General features: G+C 39.7%; 2 protein-coding genes across 3 annotated transcripts in view; both read right to left on the bottom strand.

Moving 5' to 3' along the window:
• The window catches only part of LOC148359293 (uncharacterized), a 93,020-nt gene extending 86,250 nt beyond the window's left edge, over positions 1–6,770 (bottom strand). The window contains exon 1 of one of the 2 annotated variants that reach the window (XM_088344506.1): positions 6,632–6,770. In XM_088344506.1, coding sequence (XP_088200632.1) covers positions 6,632–6,696 — 65 coding nt within the window. In that variant the 5' untranslated portion in view covers positions 6,697–6,770. The remainder of the gene's footprint in view (positions 1–6,631) is intronic. The other variant, XM_088344507.1, reaches the window with a different exon arrangement.
• Positions 6,771–11,621: 4,851 nt separating this feature from the next.
• On the bottom strand, positions 11,622–15,954 carry dcps (decapping enzyme, scavenger). Its single transcript, XM_088343983.1, has 6 exons — positions 15,733–15,954; positions 14,516–14,666; positions 14,301–14,446; positions 14,107–14,220; positions 12,386–12,496; positions 11,622–12,306 (listed from the first exon to the last, which is right to left on the bottom strand). The coding sequence occupies exons 1-6, from the start codon at positions 15,934–15,936 to the stop codon at positions 12,040–12,042; spliced, it is 993 nt and encodes a 330-aa protein (XP_088200109.1). The 5' UTR covers positions 15,937–15,954; the 3' UTR covers positions 11,622–12,039.
• Between the last annotated feature and the right edge of the window lie 14 nt (positions 15,955–15,968).

The following is a 15,968-nucleotide window of genomic DNA, read 5'->3' as shown; positions in this document are numbered from 1 at the left end:
CCCTGACGGCAAATTTTAGACATTTTTGGGGGGAAACACTATAGAGTAATGTATCATTTAAAACAACCCCTGCACAAATGTACCAAAATAGATGTGTACATTTGCATCTCTATAACCAAAGATTTTGCATAAACAACAGCTGTTTTACAATTCAGAGAACAATCGCTGTGTGTATTAGCAGCCTGACAGCCGTTGGGTGACAATCAATGGTGAAAGCGAGCTTTTCCACGGCGTCCACGTCACAGCGAGTTAAAACAAGCGATGAATTGTCCACTGCTGTCCCGAGTGATGGCGATAGCGGACTGAAATTGACAACCCGGTGCACGCTCTCACATGGTTTGTCAAATGACCGAGTCAGACACGACCTGATCAGGCCTCTCTAATCGGGATGCGCGGGAGACGCACGCGCAACAAGCCTCTCAGTCCGATTAGTGGCTCTGAAGCTTTTGAATGTCCATACCCTCATCTAAACCAGTTTACCGTAGCTCTTGATCACATCATAATTTACGAGCGTGTAGGAATAGAGAGGTTCAATCTGATGTCCTTTTGAGCTGAATTGACTATGTGTTGTAAGAGGTTCCATTACAACCAGAAATTCTGTCTATTCGGTCAATTAACAGTAAATGTCTTGTGTACATGTGACATGACCTATTGTGTGCATATGATAAGTATTGTTGATCATATTGACGTCAGCTGCTGCTGTATATGTGCATGTGCATCGTACAAGCATATGGGATTCCATGAGACAGACATCTGTATGTGTATCCAATGACGTTCCAATGAGCAGTGTGGAGCAGGCAGGGGTGACACATGAGGCAATGCCTCACCTGTCATCATGGACCTATCCATCCATCCATCCATCATTAGTGATTTCACGGTTTCAATAGTTCTGGATTTTAAATTGAATGTCTTTATTGTTATTTGTGTTCTGCAGCAGACAACCCACAGCAAATGCTACTACAGGGGAAGGTCCCCAATGGCTGTGTGTTTGTGTGTGTGTATTGGGTGAGCATGACTGTCTGTCTGTGTGGCTGTTATGGGCTGGTGTATGCTCATTGTCATCAAAGTGCAGGGCGGGCAAACAAATCAATAGGTCCACCCCAAAACAAACTGCGAAGCACGGCGGAAGCTAGTATTATAGCATCTCGTTACATTGAAGATAAATTTGTCAGTTAAATTGGACTTTAAAGAAAGTCAGAAGAGCTCAAACAAATGCTGATCACCAGAGAGTGTTACGTGGATTGTTATTAGGTCCACTGCCTACTGCGACAGCTAGGTTATGTAACAACTCTCACAAGCTACACCTGCAAAGCCTGTATCTCACAAATGGCAGATCCATTACCCATGAAACGGATGACCTTGAGCTCCAACTCATGGAAATACCGCGATATTCATGACTATGGTATTTTATTCATTACGAAAACCTGGCTCAATCAGAGGATCCCCAATGCTAGCATGCAGCTATCCAGCAGCTCTCTTCATCACTTTCTTACTCTGAAAGAGGAAGCACTCCTATTTTGTTGGAACATTGTATGATGAAAATAAAGACCATTCATTCAACTGCCATTCCGTGTTCTGTGTGTTTATATGCAGATGTATAGTTGATATTTTTTCACAGTCGTATACATTATAAGCAACTGATGTCTGATAAATTAATGTTACTATTTTGTGGGTTCTGGCTATTGCGGGAATTTATTGAAACCCAACTACCGCGAAAAACAAGGGATAACTGTAATCGCACACAGAAATCCGATTAAGGTTCTACAGCAAGTATTGCTATTACTTTCATTTTACGATTTCCCGTGCGTATATCCATTCGAATAATCATTTTAGTGGATTTTCCATCTTTTTTTTCATCGTTGATGCTGAAAAGAACAGTGGACTTACAGTATAGAGACAAATTATACTTGCAAACTCAAAAGCCTCATGTGTATTGGTTGATTCCTCAAAAACATTATCATTTTATTTGTGCCCCCACGCCGAAAATTCCACGGTTGTATCCGTCCAAAATATAGCGAATGTAAAAGTTGTATCTATTCATATGTAGTTTAGTTTAAGTGTTTGCTTCTGGACAGCCACGCACGAGCAAAACTTGTTAATACATGAGATGCAGCAATAAAATGAGGAAACTAAAACGTCACCTTGTCAATTTTGTTGAGTGACATGAATGAAATCATTCTTATTTAATGTCTAAAGTTAAATGTGGAAATGACTTCTATGTGTGTAATGACGTTGATCAGCATTTTTCTTGCCAATCAGATTGCTCGCAAGTCCCATATCCATCCATCCATCCATCCATCCATTATCTGCACTGCTCATCCTCAGTAGATTCGTAAGGGTGCTGGAGCCCACCCCAGCTATCTTCGGGGAGTGGGCAAGGCACACCCTGAACTGGTTGCCAGCCAGTCGAAGGGCACATGGGGACAGACAACTCACTAGCTCATTCACACCTAAGGACAATTTGGACCGGCCAATTAACCTGGCATGCATGTTTTTGGAATGTGGGTGGAAAGCGCCGTGGAAACCCACACAGACACGGGGAAAACATGCAAACTCCACACGGGGAGGGTGCGGTAGCTGGACCCTGAACCTCTGCCCCATGGGGCTGCAGGCTAGTCACCCACCCGTCATGCCGCACAAGCCCCATACATACAGGATTATTCGTTTGACACTAGGCATGTTATCAATTCATTTGGATTGATCCAAAAATCTGAATTTTAATCCTGGACTATTTCATGGATGGCAAAACAGTCAGTGTAAATTTCCATGGCCCATCGTAAACATTGGATATAAAAAGCCAGTGCAGCATAGTTCCAGCTGTTGAAAAACTGATATTTTTATAAAATTATGGAAAAAGGTCAAACATTTGAATAGGCTTATTACAACCTGTAAATGTCAGAACCCGAACAGACAGAGGACCCAGACGTGTAACGTTTTCACACAAGCTTTATTTTACGGAAATGTGGAAGTCATGCAAGTGAACACTGGGCGGAAAAAGTGAGACAAAAAAGTTAGGCGCGAGAAAACAGGAAGCCAGAGGCAGACGTGATCGGAACTGGACAGGACAGACGGGATCGATACCAGATACCGGTCGAGACAGAACAGACGGGATTGATACTTGATACACAAGCAAGACACCTAATAGTACGGGACAGACGGGATCAATACCGGATACTGGTTACACAAGCAGAATACCGGACAGGACGGGACAGACGGGACCGATACCGGATACTGATTACACGAGCAATATACCGGACAGCACGGGACAGATGGGCTCGATACCGGATAATGGATACCGGAGCAAGTTACCGGATAGGACGGGAAAGACAAGATTGATACCGGATACTGGAGCAAGATACCGGACAGGACGGGACAGACGGGGTCGACACCGGATACTGGATACACAAACAGGATACTGGACAGAGTCAAAACACACGTTTTGCAAATGCAGTGGTTCGTTGCCAGACTGACAAGGAGTGAATGAGAGCACTGAGTTTAAACAGGAGGGGAGCAAAGGAAATAATATTATTCTACCATAAGTAAATGATTTTGCTTACAATGACCTTTAAAAAAATGTTCAGGCTAAAAAGCAGACTTTGACAGGTTGATTAATTCATTTTCCCGTAAGTAATAAATTCAGAGAACTCGTAGCAACATCATGACTGACGATAATCAATTCATCGTAGTCATCTAAAGATGGTTCAAAATAATATAAAAGTGAAGTGCTTTAGTATTGACCAAAATTGATAGCATATGTTGATACCATAAGTGTATTGAATTCCCTTTGCCAAAAAATACAAATTCTTTTCTTTAACTTTTATGAAAATAATAGCAACTTTATATTATTCAATTTGTGAAACCCAGTTTCTGATGCTAAATCAATAAGAAAAGGGGCGCAAGTAAACATTGTGATGTCCTACTAGTTTATCGTGTGCTTCACTACTTGAGTGTGCAGATGTTCTCATAAGTTAGTGACTCAAGTGGTAATGGCAGTAGAGTGCCATCAGGGCCTGCGAGGTCTTCTGTGCGGGCCTAAAAAAGTCTGAATTATGTGATGTTAATCATATTTTGTCCACTAATATTTGTTAAATAATTCCAAATTGTCAGCCTTTTCATCCGAGTTTACCTTGGCTGTACCTCTTCCAAATGTGTGCTGTCAGATTCAAGGATTTATCCAAACACATTAAAGGTGTTTATGGTTGCCAGGGTCAGATATCCACCCGTAGGCCTTTACAATCTGCAGGCCCTGGGGGCATAACATCAGGGAGGGTGGAGCTGTTGGTTTTGCCAATAGGATTTCAAGTTGGTGGAGCCAGGACCTTCTAGCAGGCGTAAGGAAATGGCAGTGGTTTCACAAACTATGATTGGCCAGGGGGCGGTAACGGAAGTATCACAACAAAAAGGACAAGAAAAACACAGCTTCCCTGTGACCACTGCTTATGTCAAACTGAAATTTTCATCTATAAATCGAATATTAAACTTATTCCAGAAATATGACCGGCCAGCATTAGCATTAGCTTCTAGCTTCAACGGCAATAGAAAATGTCTTCTTAATGGAACTGAAACGCACAGATAATCTGTACAACAGAGTAATTGAAACTGTTTTGAAGAAAGAAAGGAGAATGGATTTTGTGCCCTTTAAAAAAATATTTTTGGTGTAAAATGTGGCTACAAACCTAAAGAATTGAGCAATTTTCTGAGGTTATTTTTTGTGTTGCAGCTGTAGCTAGATTAAATGCTATCTTAAAATAATCACAGATGCTCCTCTACTTATGATCATTCGACTTACGTAAAACGGTAGATACGAACCTCTTTTTCCGGGATGTCGAAAAATATCCAGACAATTCTGTAAAGTTAGATTTTGTATTGTGTGCACCTTTTTTCCGAGTAGAGGAAAGTACTGTAGTGCTTCTTCCGCCACGTGGCGCTGTGAGAGGTCACCCAGCATCCACCCGAAGAACAAATCCGGCTTTAAGTTCCTGGTTCGTGTGTAAACATAACAACGTGTACTGTATCGCTAGCGCGCTAAGAACTTGGACATTTTTATTGTTTAATATCCTTTGCATCCATGCAATATGGTTGGTGTAAAGTGTAAAGAAGAGGCGAGCAGTTTCTTTTGAAATGAAAGTGGAATAAGAAAGCTTGATGCGGTTGAGAAAATGGTCAGAACGCTTTTTTTCAGCCACTTTTTACCACAGATGAGGACCTCTTGAATCACATCTACCACAAGTAGGTTAAACTCAACTTTATTTATCTTTAAAGAGCATGTTATTTTATGAAATGTTTATTTTTTAGTATAAAAGCCTTAGACATACTTATATAAACGATAAACATACAAAATATAGCACTGACGTAACTGTAATGACCCTCAATCATGCGCAACACAAGGGTTCACAGTCACCCGGTTTATTGCCTGCATTAATTAAACAAAACAATACAAAGAAGTCAGGGCGTCTGTGCACGACTGCATTCATCTTCAGCACGAGCTGATATAGCTGAAGATACGGCAAGCGCAAAAGCCCATAAAAGTGATAAACGAAAAAGACAGTCGCACACGCCCATGGCTTAACAATTGAACGCGGTACCAGTTTTAAAAGTAAAGCAACAAAAACACAGATTTTGTGAGAATTCAAAAAAACTCAAAACAATCAAATTTCAACTCTGTTACACCACATACGGACAAATTCAACTGACGAACGATCATCCGGAACCAATCTCGTTCGTAAATAGGGCCGTGTCCGTATTGAGGGTTAAATTGTATTCAGATTTAGCACTACTGAAGGCCTAGATGTGAAATGCACGGCCTGGCACTGGATAATGTTAACATTTGGTTGCTCTTCTAGCACCCTACTCCAATTGTGTGTAGAAAAATTATGTTGGAGAGTAGACTGTCAATAATGAGCACAAATCGTTATACTGGTGCACTCCACTCGATCCACTGGATAATCTGAGTGGAGGGGCGAGGTTTGTTTTGATGTTGTTTCTTTCCAAAGTTAAATGATTTACTGCAAAGCACTTTTAGTTGCACAAGTAAGGTACCATGAAAAAAGTTTAATCGTTTATCTAGCAAAGACTCAAAAGACATATTGTGAATGTTCGCCTTTAATACGAAACAAATTCTTATGTCCTTATAAGGGGACAGGATCTCGATTTCACGCTTCTCGTTCACACGCGTACACGCACTCAAAGGATCGGGCGTGCATCCGAATCCCTCAGTCTGTGTTTAGGATTACTGTACAGTAGTTCCATCACAGTTAAAGATAACTGCTTAATCTGGAGCGCCCTTGACGTGTCTCTGTCAAAAACTGTCACTGTCTACTCTTTCACACAGTAGCGGGATAAACGACGTGAAAAGGTGACGTCACATAAACGTCAGGTTGATCATGCAAACATTAACAATAAAATGCATTTTTGTAATATGCACACCTCGTTCGAAATGAAAGACATTCAAAGCTAGAAGGGAAAATAAACGGGTGAAAGGACAACACCACACAAACTACAGTAAAACACTAACTGGACCGCATGTATCGATCACCAATCAACCCCGCAGCTCACAAAGTCGTCAAAGTCACTTTGGCACACACCATAGAAGTTGGCGTGAGAACGGTTTATGGGAATGAAATGCACTTACGAGGTTTCCTGGATCTCGAAGGGTTTTAGAGTGAAATCATCTCTCAGGGAGTGAAACCAAGACATCAGCGCTGTTGGTGGACTAATGATTGGATTATTTGTCTCAGTCCTGCCCAGCTTCCTCGGCTCTCCCACGATGCGTTCATGGGAGCCTCGGAAATTCTTTTGTTTACGGCGTTATATTTAGGATGGCTTGTAATACTTTTATTGATTTCATTGTTTTTTAAGCGAAATTAATTTATAACCAGCTATTGATTTATCCAGTTGAAGTTGTTTGAACCACTTTAACTCGTTTTAACTCATTCAATGTCCAATGGGAAAAGCTATTTTTGCCATTTTTACTCAATTTTGAAAACTGGAAGAAATATCATTCTATCTCTATACAAGCATATGACATATTTTATAAGAAGCTTGAAACATCATCTTTCTTAAAAAAACTGAACATTTCTAACTTTTACCATTGTTTAGTAAACATCAGTTATACAGTTATACGTTTTTAAATTGATGATCCTTCCAATATCTAAACAATACTTTCCATTAACACAACGGCACAATGCGTTTCCAATGACGTGATCACACCATTTCAGTCACTATTGTGATCGTGTTCCATGCACAAAACGACATCCCTCTGTGCAGGAAAAATGATGGAGAGACTTTGTTAATTATATAGAAATAAAAAAAGCTTTTTGTGTACTTATCCATATAGTCACTTTCCTCACACGCTGCTTCACCACCTACTTTCCATACTTCATCATCTCATCTCATCAGCCGTATCGCTTATCCTCATTGGGGTCGCGGGGGGGCTGGAGCCCATCCCAGCCATCTCCGGGCAGTGGGCAGGGGACACCCTGAACTGGTTGCCAGCCAATCGCAGGGCACACAGGGACAGACAACTCATTCGCTCATTCACACCTAGGGACAATTTGGACCGGCCAATTCACCTGAAATGCATGTTTTTGGAACGTGGGAGGAAACCGGAGTGCCCGGAGGAAACCCACGCAAGCACGGGGAGAACATACAAACTCCGCACAGGAAGTCTGGAGCTGGATTTGAACCCACGACAGGTTCCCATGACATGAACTGTGCCGCACAAGCGCTAACCACTGCGCCGCCGTGCTGCCCTGCATACACACTTCAATCGCTGGATACAGAAAGCAACACTAGAAAGTGGGTCTCCCTTGATGCATGGAGAAAGATCTGATCAAAGCCACCCCTTCGAACTTATTGTGACTTTTCATACTAAGATAATTCCCAGACACTTGATACTTACCAAAGACCTTCACCAAAACGTCTTTGATAGTTTTTTTAATAAAACAAAGAAACCGTACTTTTACGTTGTAGCATTAAGGAACAATGCTTTGGAAGACGTATTTATGAGTTATGGCAAGTTAACAAGTTAACTTTCATTAAATGCATTAAATGTAAACAAGTAGTCGCGGTGCAGGCAGATCCCCCCATGGCTGTGCTCCGAATGGCTGCAGATATCATACAATCTGCGAGCGGCAAGCCTAGGATGCAGCCATAAAGAAGAGTTGTCTGTACCCACCTGGAGGAGGGAACCGGAGCTCCACTGTGGGGGTCCCGGCAGCAACGGCCTGGTTTTTCGGGTGGTTGTGGAAAGTCAAAGCAAGAAGGGAGAGGACTGGAGGATGCATCCCGGGCAGAGGACTGGATGATGCTGCTTGGGAGGGTGGGATGGAATCCCACTTGAGAAGACAGAGCTGTGCCCCTGCACAATAGTATTGCCCTTTACACATTGGTTAACTGCTGTTAAGAGTGTCGATGAAAATTGTTCAAACCTCATATTGTTAGAATATGATATAATGAAATTGTGAATGTATTTAATTGCTGTTAAAAGTGTCAATAAATATTGTTCAAACCTCATATTGTTAGAAAATGATATAATGAAATTGTGAATATGAGTAATTGCTGTTAAAAGTGTCGATAAAAATTGTTCAAACCTCATGTTGTTTATTTGCTGTTAAAAGTGTCAATAAAAATTATTCAAACTCAAATGTAAACAAGTCAATCAAAATGTCATTGCACTGCCTCCTTTGAAACTACTATTTTCTTTTCAACATTCAGTCCTAAACATGTTATGTCCTGTACACTGGAACTTTATTTTTTAAAACCATGGATTACATTTGTTCGAGGATAGTGTCTCTCAACTGGACAGTCCAGACCCATTTTCGATTGGTTGAGGGCCTTTTCCTTGGAAAAAGCATGCCAAAAAATGGTCTGCAATTATATGGCGCTTTTCAAGTCAATGAAGACCTCCCAAAGCGCTTTACAATGTGCTTCACACTTTTCCCTTTTACACAGTAACTAACTGATGGCAGGGTCAGCCATGCAAGGCAACTACCTGCTATCGGTGCGTTAGGGATTTAGTGTCATGCCCAAGGAAACTTTGACATATAACATGGAGGAGCCGGGAATCGAACCAGTGACTTCTTGATCCCAAGACGAGCTCTTTACCTCACTTTACCAAGAAAGGGAAAACTTGGAGGGTCTATTACACACCTTATCTGTAGCTGGCCATAATGCCCTGCTCAATCTCTTCTACCTGATCCCTCAATCAGCGCGTTTGAGAGGGACCACATCTCATTATATCGTGATTTTCTTGTTTGTATTTCCTTTTTCTGCCCATAATAATGGGTCACAAGTCCTTTAGTGATAAGGGGAAGGAAATTGGAAAACAATGACAACAACGGTTGAGTCCAAGAAAGAAGCAGGTGCAAAATATGGAAACGGTGTACGAACAGGGGTCTTACCAGAGGCAGGCAGGGAAAAGAAAATGATGTAGTGGTGAGAGCAGTCTGAAAAAAAAGAAAACAAAAGCAAAACAAAAGAAAAAAGGATAACAATGGAGAACAAAAAAATAAGAAAAAAAGTAAGCAGCTGTTAAAAAATAAACAAAGGAATACAAGAAAAAAAGAGAAAAAAAGACGTAAAAGTCAAGCAGGCACAAAAAATAATAAGAGGAAAAACAATAAAGAAAGAAAATAATTCAAAACATAGAAAAAAAGGAAAAAAAGAAGATATACATAAATGGAAAAAGGGAAGAAAAATAAAGCCTCAAAAAAAGTAAAACATATAGGAATAAAAAACAAAAGAATACAAGGGAGAAAGGGTAAATAATTTATAAAAAAAGAAGAAAGCTAGCCCAAAAAAGTATCAAAAACAGAAAAAAAGCAAACAAAAGAAAGAAAAATAATTCAAAAGCTAGGAAAAGGGCAAACAAAAGAAGGAAGAAAATGGATCAAATTAAAAATACTTTTTTGGGGGGAGGCTATATTATGTTATATTCTGCACAAAATGAACTAACACATTTAAAAAAAATCTATTTCTATACTTATTTATAATAACATTCGTTTTTCACTCTGCCGTGAACTTTTAACTCATTTAAACTATTTCTACTTATGAACTTTAACCTGGATCCCTGCATGACACAACAAAATGTCTATTAAAATTTTGACTTTTTAGTGAGACAACAAATAAACCACAAAATAAAATAAAAAACTACACATAAAAAAACAATCACGAAACACATCCCTGAAAAACACTGAAAACAGTGCTGTGTAAAAATATGTTGGGGGTAATAATGGTTGTGCCCCCCTTTGCATTTGATATACACCCCCCTGAGACGCTGTCTGTCCGGCCACGGCCCTCTGTACGACTGCCTACCATTAAACCGCTTCAAGAAGGTATAGTAAATGTTTTAAAATTTTTATATTTTAAGCTTTTTACCTGTATATTTATCTTTATTAACTGCATATTCAAATAAGTATCAATGTTTAGATACACCTTTTATTAATATTTATAATGTCTTTTGGTATGTGGCTATTTAAAGCAATTTTAGGGGAACGCTTATATGCGATGTAGGCTTAAAAGCAAGTATATAAAGTACTTGAATCTGTTTAGGTTTTGCTGGTCGTTTAGTTTTTGAAAAAAAAGGTGCATATATTCTACTTTCTCTGCTCTAAACTGCACAATCCTTTGATACATTTGAGGAGTGAATCATGTTTCTTGCCTAGCATCGCAGCATAGCATTAGGGTGAAATGGTGGATACTAAAAGTGACAGTGCTCTTGGAAATCCGCTCAATTTTTTTTACTGTGACACTGCCATCTTGTGTTAATTTTTGGGATCAGCGATTCCTAAAACTGGCCTTTTTCGTATTCACGTGCCTTTACATTGCACATATCCGCAGGATACAACATAAAATTCGAAATGCAAGTTACCAGATTTTTCTGTGACTTTTACCGGAATTGTAAATATGTCTCGGTCTGTTATTATGTAAAAGCATCTTTCTGAACCTCAACTACATCATTTTTTTCATCAGTGTTTATCTGCCGCTAATCACAATCCCTCTTTTTAAAAAATGATTCCCAGAATTATTTAAATATGATGCAAAATATCCCATCTCGGAAAGTGTTTGAAATACTGTATATATATATATATATATATGCACACATACACACGCACACTGGACCAGCTGCCAAGCAATTGGATGACACACCCTGGACAAGCAGCCAAGCAATTGGACGACACGCTAAAATATTTTTATATTTAAAAGTCGGATCGGGAGCAAAGATAGTAGTGTTCAATTGACTGCAGCTTTTCAAATTAAATTATGTGAGAGAACACCAATGGGCAGCACGGCAATGCAGTGGTTACCGCGTGTTGTGAGGTCACGAGATCGAACCTTCCTTTGTGGAGTTTGCATGTTCTCCCCATGCTTGCGTGGGTTTCCTCTGGGCACTCTGGTTTCCTCAGGTTAATTAGCTGGTTCAAATTGTTCCTAAGTGTGAATGAGCAAGTGAGATGTCTGTCTCCGTGTGCCCTGCGACTGGCTGGCAACCAGTTCAGGGTGTCCCCTGCCCACTGTCCAAAGACAGCTGGGTTGGGCTCCAGCACCCCCATGACCCTACTGAGGATAAGCGGTGCAGATAATGAGTGGATGGGTGGAGAGAACACAAATAACGTCCTGTGGCTGTTGTCTATGTCAACATTTTATTTCATAAAATGAGATGTCTGTTTTCACAATTCTGATGTGAAACAAATGTGAATTAAAAATCAATCCAGCATGTTTGAAGTGGAACTTTTCACGGCATATTTTCATTCTTTATGAGCTGAAACAGTGACAATCAGACTTGCTTCATTATAGGATTTACTTCCTAAGATTTCACATGGATGAAAACAGGCGAACAAGCCATTTATTTCATGATTTAGCTTGTAACTCGTGAAAAAATCACCTAAAAAATGGTTAGCAACACATAGGGCACACGATTCAAAAGCTTAACATATTGACTCACACTGCTAAAAAGACAAAAAAAATACTATAAAATAATATACAAAAAAATGTATAAAAAGGGGCATTAAAAAAAGTTTTTGACCTGCAGTGGGAATATCACAACCTTCCAGCTTCCCTAAAATGGCACAGTAATCCATCATCTGCCCGTAAAGGAAAAGAGAGAGTCCTGGTTTTATAGTGCTGAGGGTCAGCGCGAAGGTTCTGAATGACGTCCGTAAGGAGGTGGGCTCGCTCCACACCGCAACCCGGCGCTTCGTAGCCTAGCTTAGTAAAGTGAACATGGAGGTGGTAGTAAGACGGCTGGTAGTGCAAGTAGATTCTCAGCTTGCTGGCTGGTAGACTGTACTGCTGCAGGATAGCCTCCTGATGGAACGAAACACACCATTAGAGCTGGACTGAGATAAAAGTCATATCGTTTTCGGTAAAGTTGACGAGGTCTCACCTTTCCTTTCTGGAAAATATTTTCAAGCAGTGGTAAGTGCTCCGACGTTAGATCTCTCAGGCTTTTGATGTTTCTCTGATGTGTAATGGCAATCAGGTACAAGTTATCCACCTAAATTGGACGTGTTATGAAACACAACAACAAAATAAATGCACAAACACATTGGAATATTCAACACATGAGCATTTCTCAGTGCGATGAAGTAAACAATACATTTACTGCTTTGGCACTTATTAGAGAGTTCGCTTTTTTAAACGTGTTTGCAGGGATTTTGCTCAAGAGTTACTGGTTTGAGTTAAGCACTACTTGTGATTTAGAAAATTAGGATTTCTGTTAGTATAAAACAACCAAGGAAATATTTTGCTTTTTGCCTGCTTCGAAACATTTCTACAAACAAACTATTGGGACTCATTTAGCACGTTTGTTTATGTTAGATTTATGTTAGTTATTGGTGTTACCCGGTGTTGACATCCGATAAGTAGCAAATAGTTGAATGATGACGGAAAAAAACATACCGGTGATTCCAAAAGCCGTGTTACTGGAAGATGTTGTAATATATTGTAATATCAGACATTTTAAGACACTCTAAGTCACCTTTATTTTTTATAGCCCTTAATCACAGACTCATAAAGAGCTGTACAGGCCACCATTATGATACTGACAACACCCCCATCTCTAAGTCGAACGGATGAAAAGACCAAAAATAATATAAATATAAGCCAATTTTAAAAAGGCACAAATGTTCTTGATATAACTATCCCTAAAATATGACCATTAAATGAAAGAAGGTGTTATTATTTAAGCCCCATCAGTGGCTTAGGGGCGGCGCCCTCTCTTGGCTGCGGCTGCATCGGGTCAGATGCAATCGACATTTCGTTCTGTGTACATTGTTACACAGAATGACAATACAAGGAAATTATTATTATTATTATTATTATTATTATATTTTTGAAAAATATAAATTCAAAGAAAAAGAAAAAAGACGCTCCCCTACTTACGACCATTTGACTTACGTAAAACTGTAGATCAGAACATTTTTTCGGGATGTCGCAAATTATCCGGACATCGCTGCAGATTAGATTTTGTACTGTGTGCATTTTAATACGAGTACAGGACATTACTGTAATGCTTCTTTCCGCCACTACTGGCACATGTGGCGCAGTGAGAGTTCACCCGGCATCCACCCCGAAATAAAAAAATGCGCCTCCCTCTTACTAGTTCGTGTGTTCACATTCTATACTGTCAATACTACTAGCTCCAGCGCACTAAGCACTTGGTTGAGAAAATGGTCAAAACACTTTTTGGGCCACTTTTTACCATGGAGGAGGACCTCTTAAAGCACATCTTCCAAAAGTAAGATAAACTCAACTTTATTTATCTCTATAGAGCAGATTATTTTATTAAATGTTCATTTTTAGTACAAAACAATAGAGGTCATTTATACAAGCCTTAAACATACAAAACATAGCACTGAAGCAACTTACGAAAAAAATTCAACTTACTAACGATCTCGTTCGTAAGTAGGGAAGCGTCTGTATACATTTTCTCTAATTTGCTAAACTATAATAAAATGAAGTGCAGGGAGAATTAAGTTACAGTGAAAACAAATACTCTATTTCTGGTGTATTGTACAATAATGAATCGAGATCATTTCAGGGGCCGTCGAAAACCTTCATCGGGGCCATGTCTTGTCAGCGGGCCTTGACACTGACATATTTTACCTGTTTCTGGTCCCATTTAAAATCCGGGAGGAGAACAAATCCAAGCTTTGGATCTGGATCTTCAAACACTATCCGCTCAGATTCTGCCTTCTTTTCCAGGATGTTGTATACCCACTACAAACATAAAGTGACATTAACAACAGCATCACAAAAGATGTAAGCATTGAGTTATTTATCTATTCAGGTAGACTAACCTGCACGCTAAATCTTTGTTTTTGGATAAAAGGAAGTGTGATGGACTGGTAATCATCTGCTCTCTCCTCCACCAGGAAGCTTTCCTGACGCTGATATTTCTTTACATGCTTCTCAGTGGCAGGGCACACCACAGTTGCCTTCATCTCTTAAATTCACGAATGTATATCAAGCCATTGTTTTCCAGGCAATTTAATGGATTAGCCCTTATATTTACCATTGAGGTGAGATGGAGCCCTGAGTCGATAGGTGCTGTAGATGTCATTCTGTAGATCAAGCTTCAGGGTCGAAAAATTGAATATTTCAGAAAGAGCGTCTTCGCCGATGGGAGTCTTCTCCAGGATAACAACAGCATTCTGACCTGCAAGCTAATGTTCAAGAGAGCAGGAAAACATTTTTAGGGAATTAATAGCACGTGTAATGATGATGTGAACCAGTGGACTGGGTTTCTAGTTAATCCCGTTTGCAAGCATACTTAAGAAACTTGTTTGATCCTAAATCTACACTATTGCATTCAAAGCATGTATTTTTAAAATAATTCATATGGCGGTGATAACAAATCATTGACATGCAGTTTGGCGAGGCAGGTAGGGCATAGCTTCGCCTGATATCATGGAAATATAAAAATGTATTACATGCTTATCAATACATTTTCTCAGTATTTTATAATTTTTGGGATCATTTATTTTTTGGGGTTAAAACGATCCTGTGTTACCCATTTCGGCTCTAATCCGCATACTCTTGGTCGCTGGTAGCAGATAACAAAGGTCATCATAGATTGCCAATTTTTAACAAACACACGTTTAAATTAAAAAGTGCATTTGGGCAAGCTTGTTTCCATTGATGAAAAAAATGCAAAGTTCTGCTGTCTTCCTCACACTAATGTCAACAGTGGGTATTGAGCCACGTGAAGTAAGTACACACGGACTATAGGGAGACAATCGGGACTGATACTCTGACATTTTGTTGCAAATTCAACTAATTCCGACAGTTTCTGTTACACAGTAAAACCATCTGTGGAACACACGAAGTCTGCAAAATCCCGCACTGATATGTATTATAAACAACACAAACATGACTGCAAAATAAGGTCTTGTGTTGGTTACTTGGTATATAGAATACATTTGCTTATAAAAAATACTTTTGATTTAACTCTGCATAGTCTGTGTTGCTGTGAGTAAATAGGTGCCATGTTGTGTGAATTGCCATCCTTAATAAGGGAATCAACTTGCTAAAGCTAATAGGTGTGCCCATTTTAGTGCGTTATGTTAAGAAGTTGACTGTTGTTTTTTAACCTGTTATCTTAGATTTAAAAGTAAATACGCACATTTACAGGTACAAGAAGGGCTTTATCACCAAAGCCATGTAAATGTGTAGCACAATGCGATCGGTGATTACCATTTAAAGCTATTATAGTAAACTCCAAATGTTTACCTTTCCGTGGACAAAAATTGTTTTCTCTCTGGCAGAATCACTTAGCACGGTAGTTGTTTGAAAGTCTGAGAGGACACGTTTTTCACATTCTTCTCCATTCTCCCCTCCACCGACTTCAGAGTGACTTTTTTTCTTTTTGTTATTCTGGGATAATCCATCGGATGCGTCGGGATTGTAGTCTCGTTTAGTTGAAACCTCCGCCATTTTGCGACTATGCGGAAATGTCGTCATGACAG

Source organism: Urocampus carinirostris, chromosome 9, assembly GCF_059441175.1.
Source record: "Urocampus carinirostris isolate Australia breed hairy pipefish chromosome 9, RoL_Ucar_1.0, whole genome shotgun sequence".
Lineage (NCBI taxonomy): Eukaryota > Metazoa > Chordata > Actinopteri > Syngnathiformes > Syngnathidae > Urocampus > Urocampus carinirostris.
Note: the sequence above shows the minus strand (reverse complement) of the source record. Positions and strands in the feature narration are given on the sequence as shown.

Excerpts from the sequence above, each read along its gene's own strand:
- dcps (XM_088343983.1), bottom strand. The coding sequence starts at position 15,936 with ATGGCGGAGGTTTCAACTAAACGAGACTACAATCCCGACGCATCCGAT. Across the intron at positions 14,447-14,515 it reads GGCTCCATCTCACCTCAATG|AGATGAAGGCAACTGTGGTG; the intron begins GTAAATATAAGG and ends CGTGAATTTAAG. Across the intron at positions 14,221-14,300 it reads AACAAAGATTTAGCGTGCAG|TGGGTATACAACATCCTGGA; the intron begins GTTAGTCTACCT and ends TTATGTTTGTAG.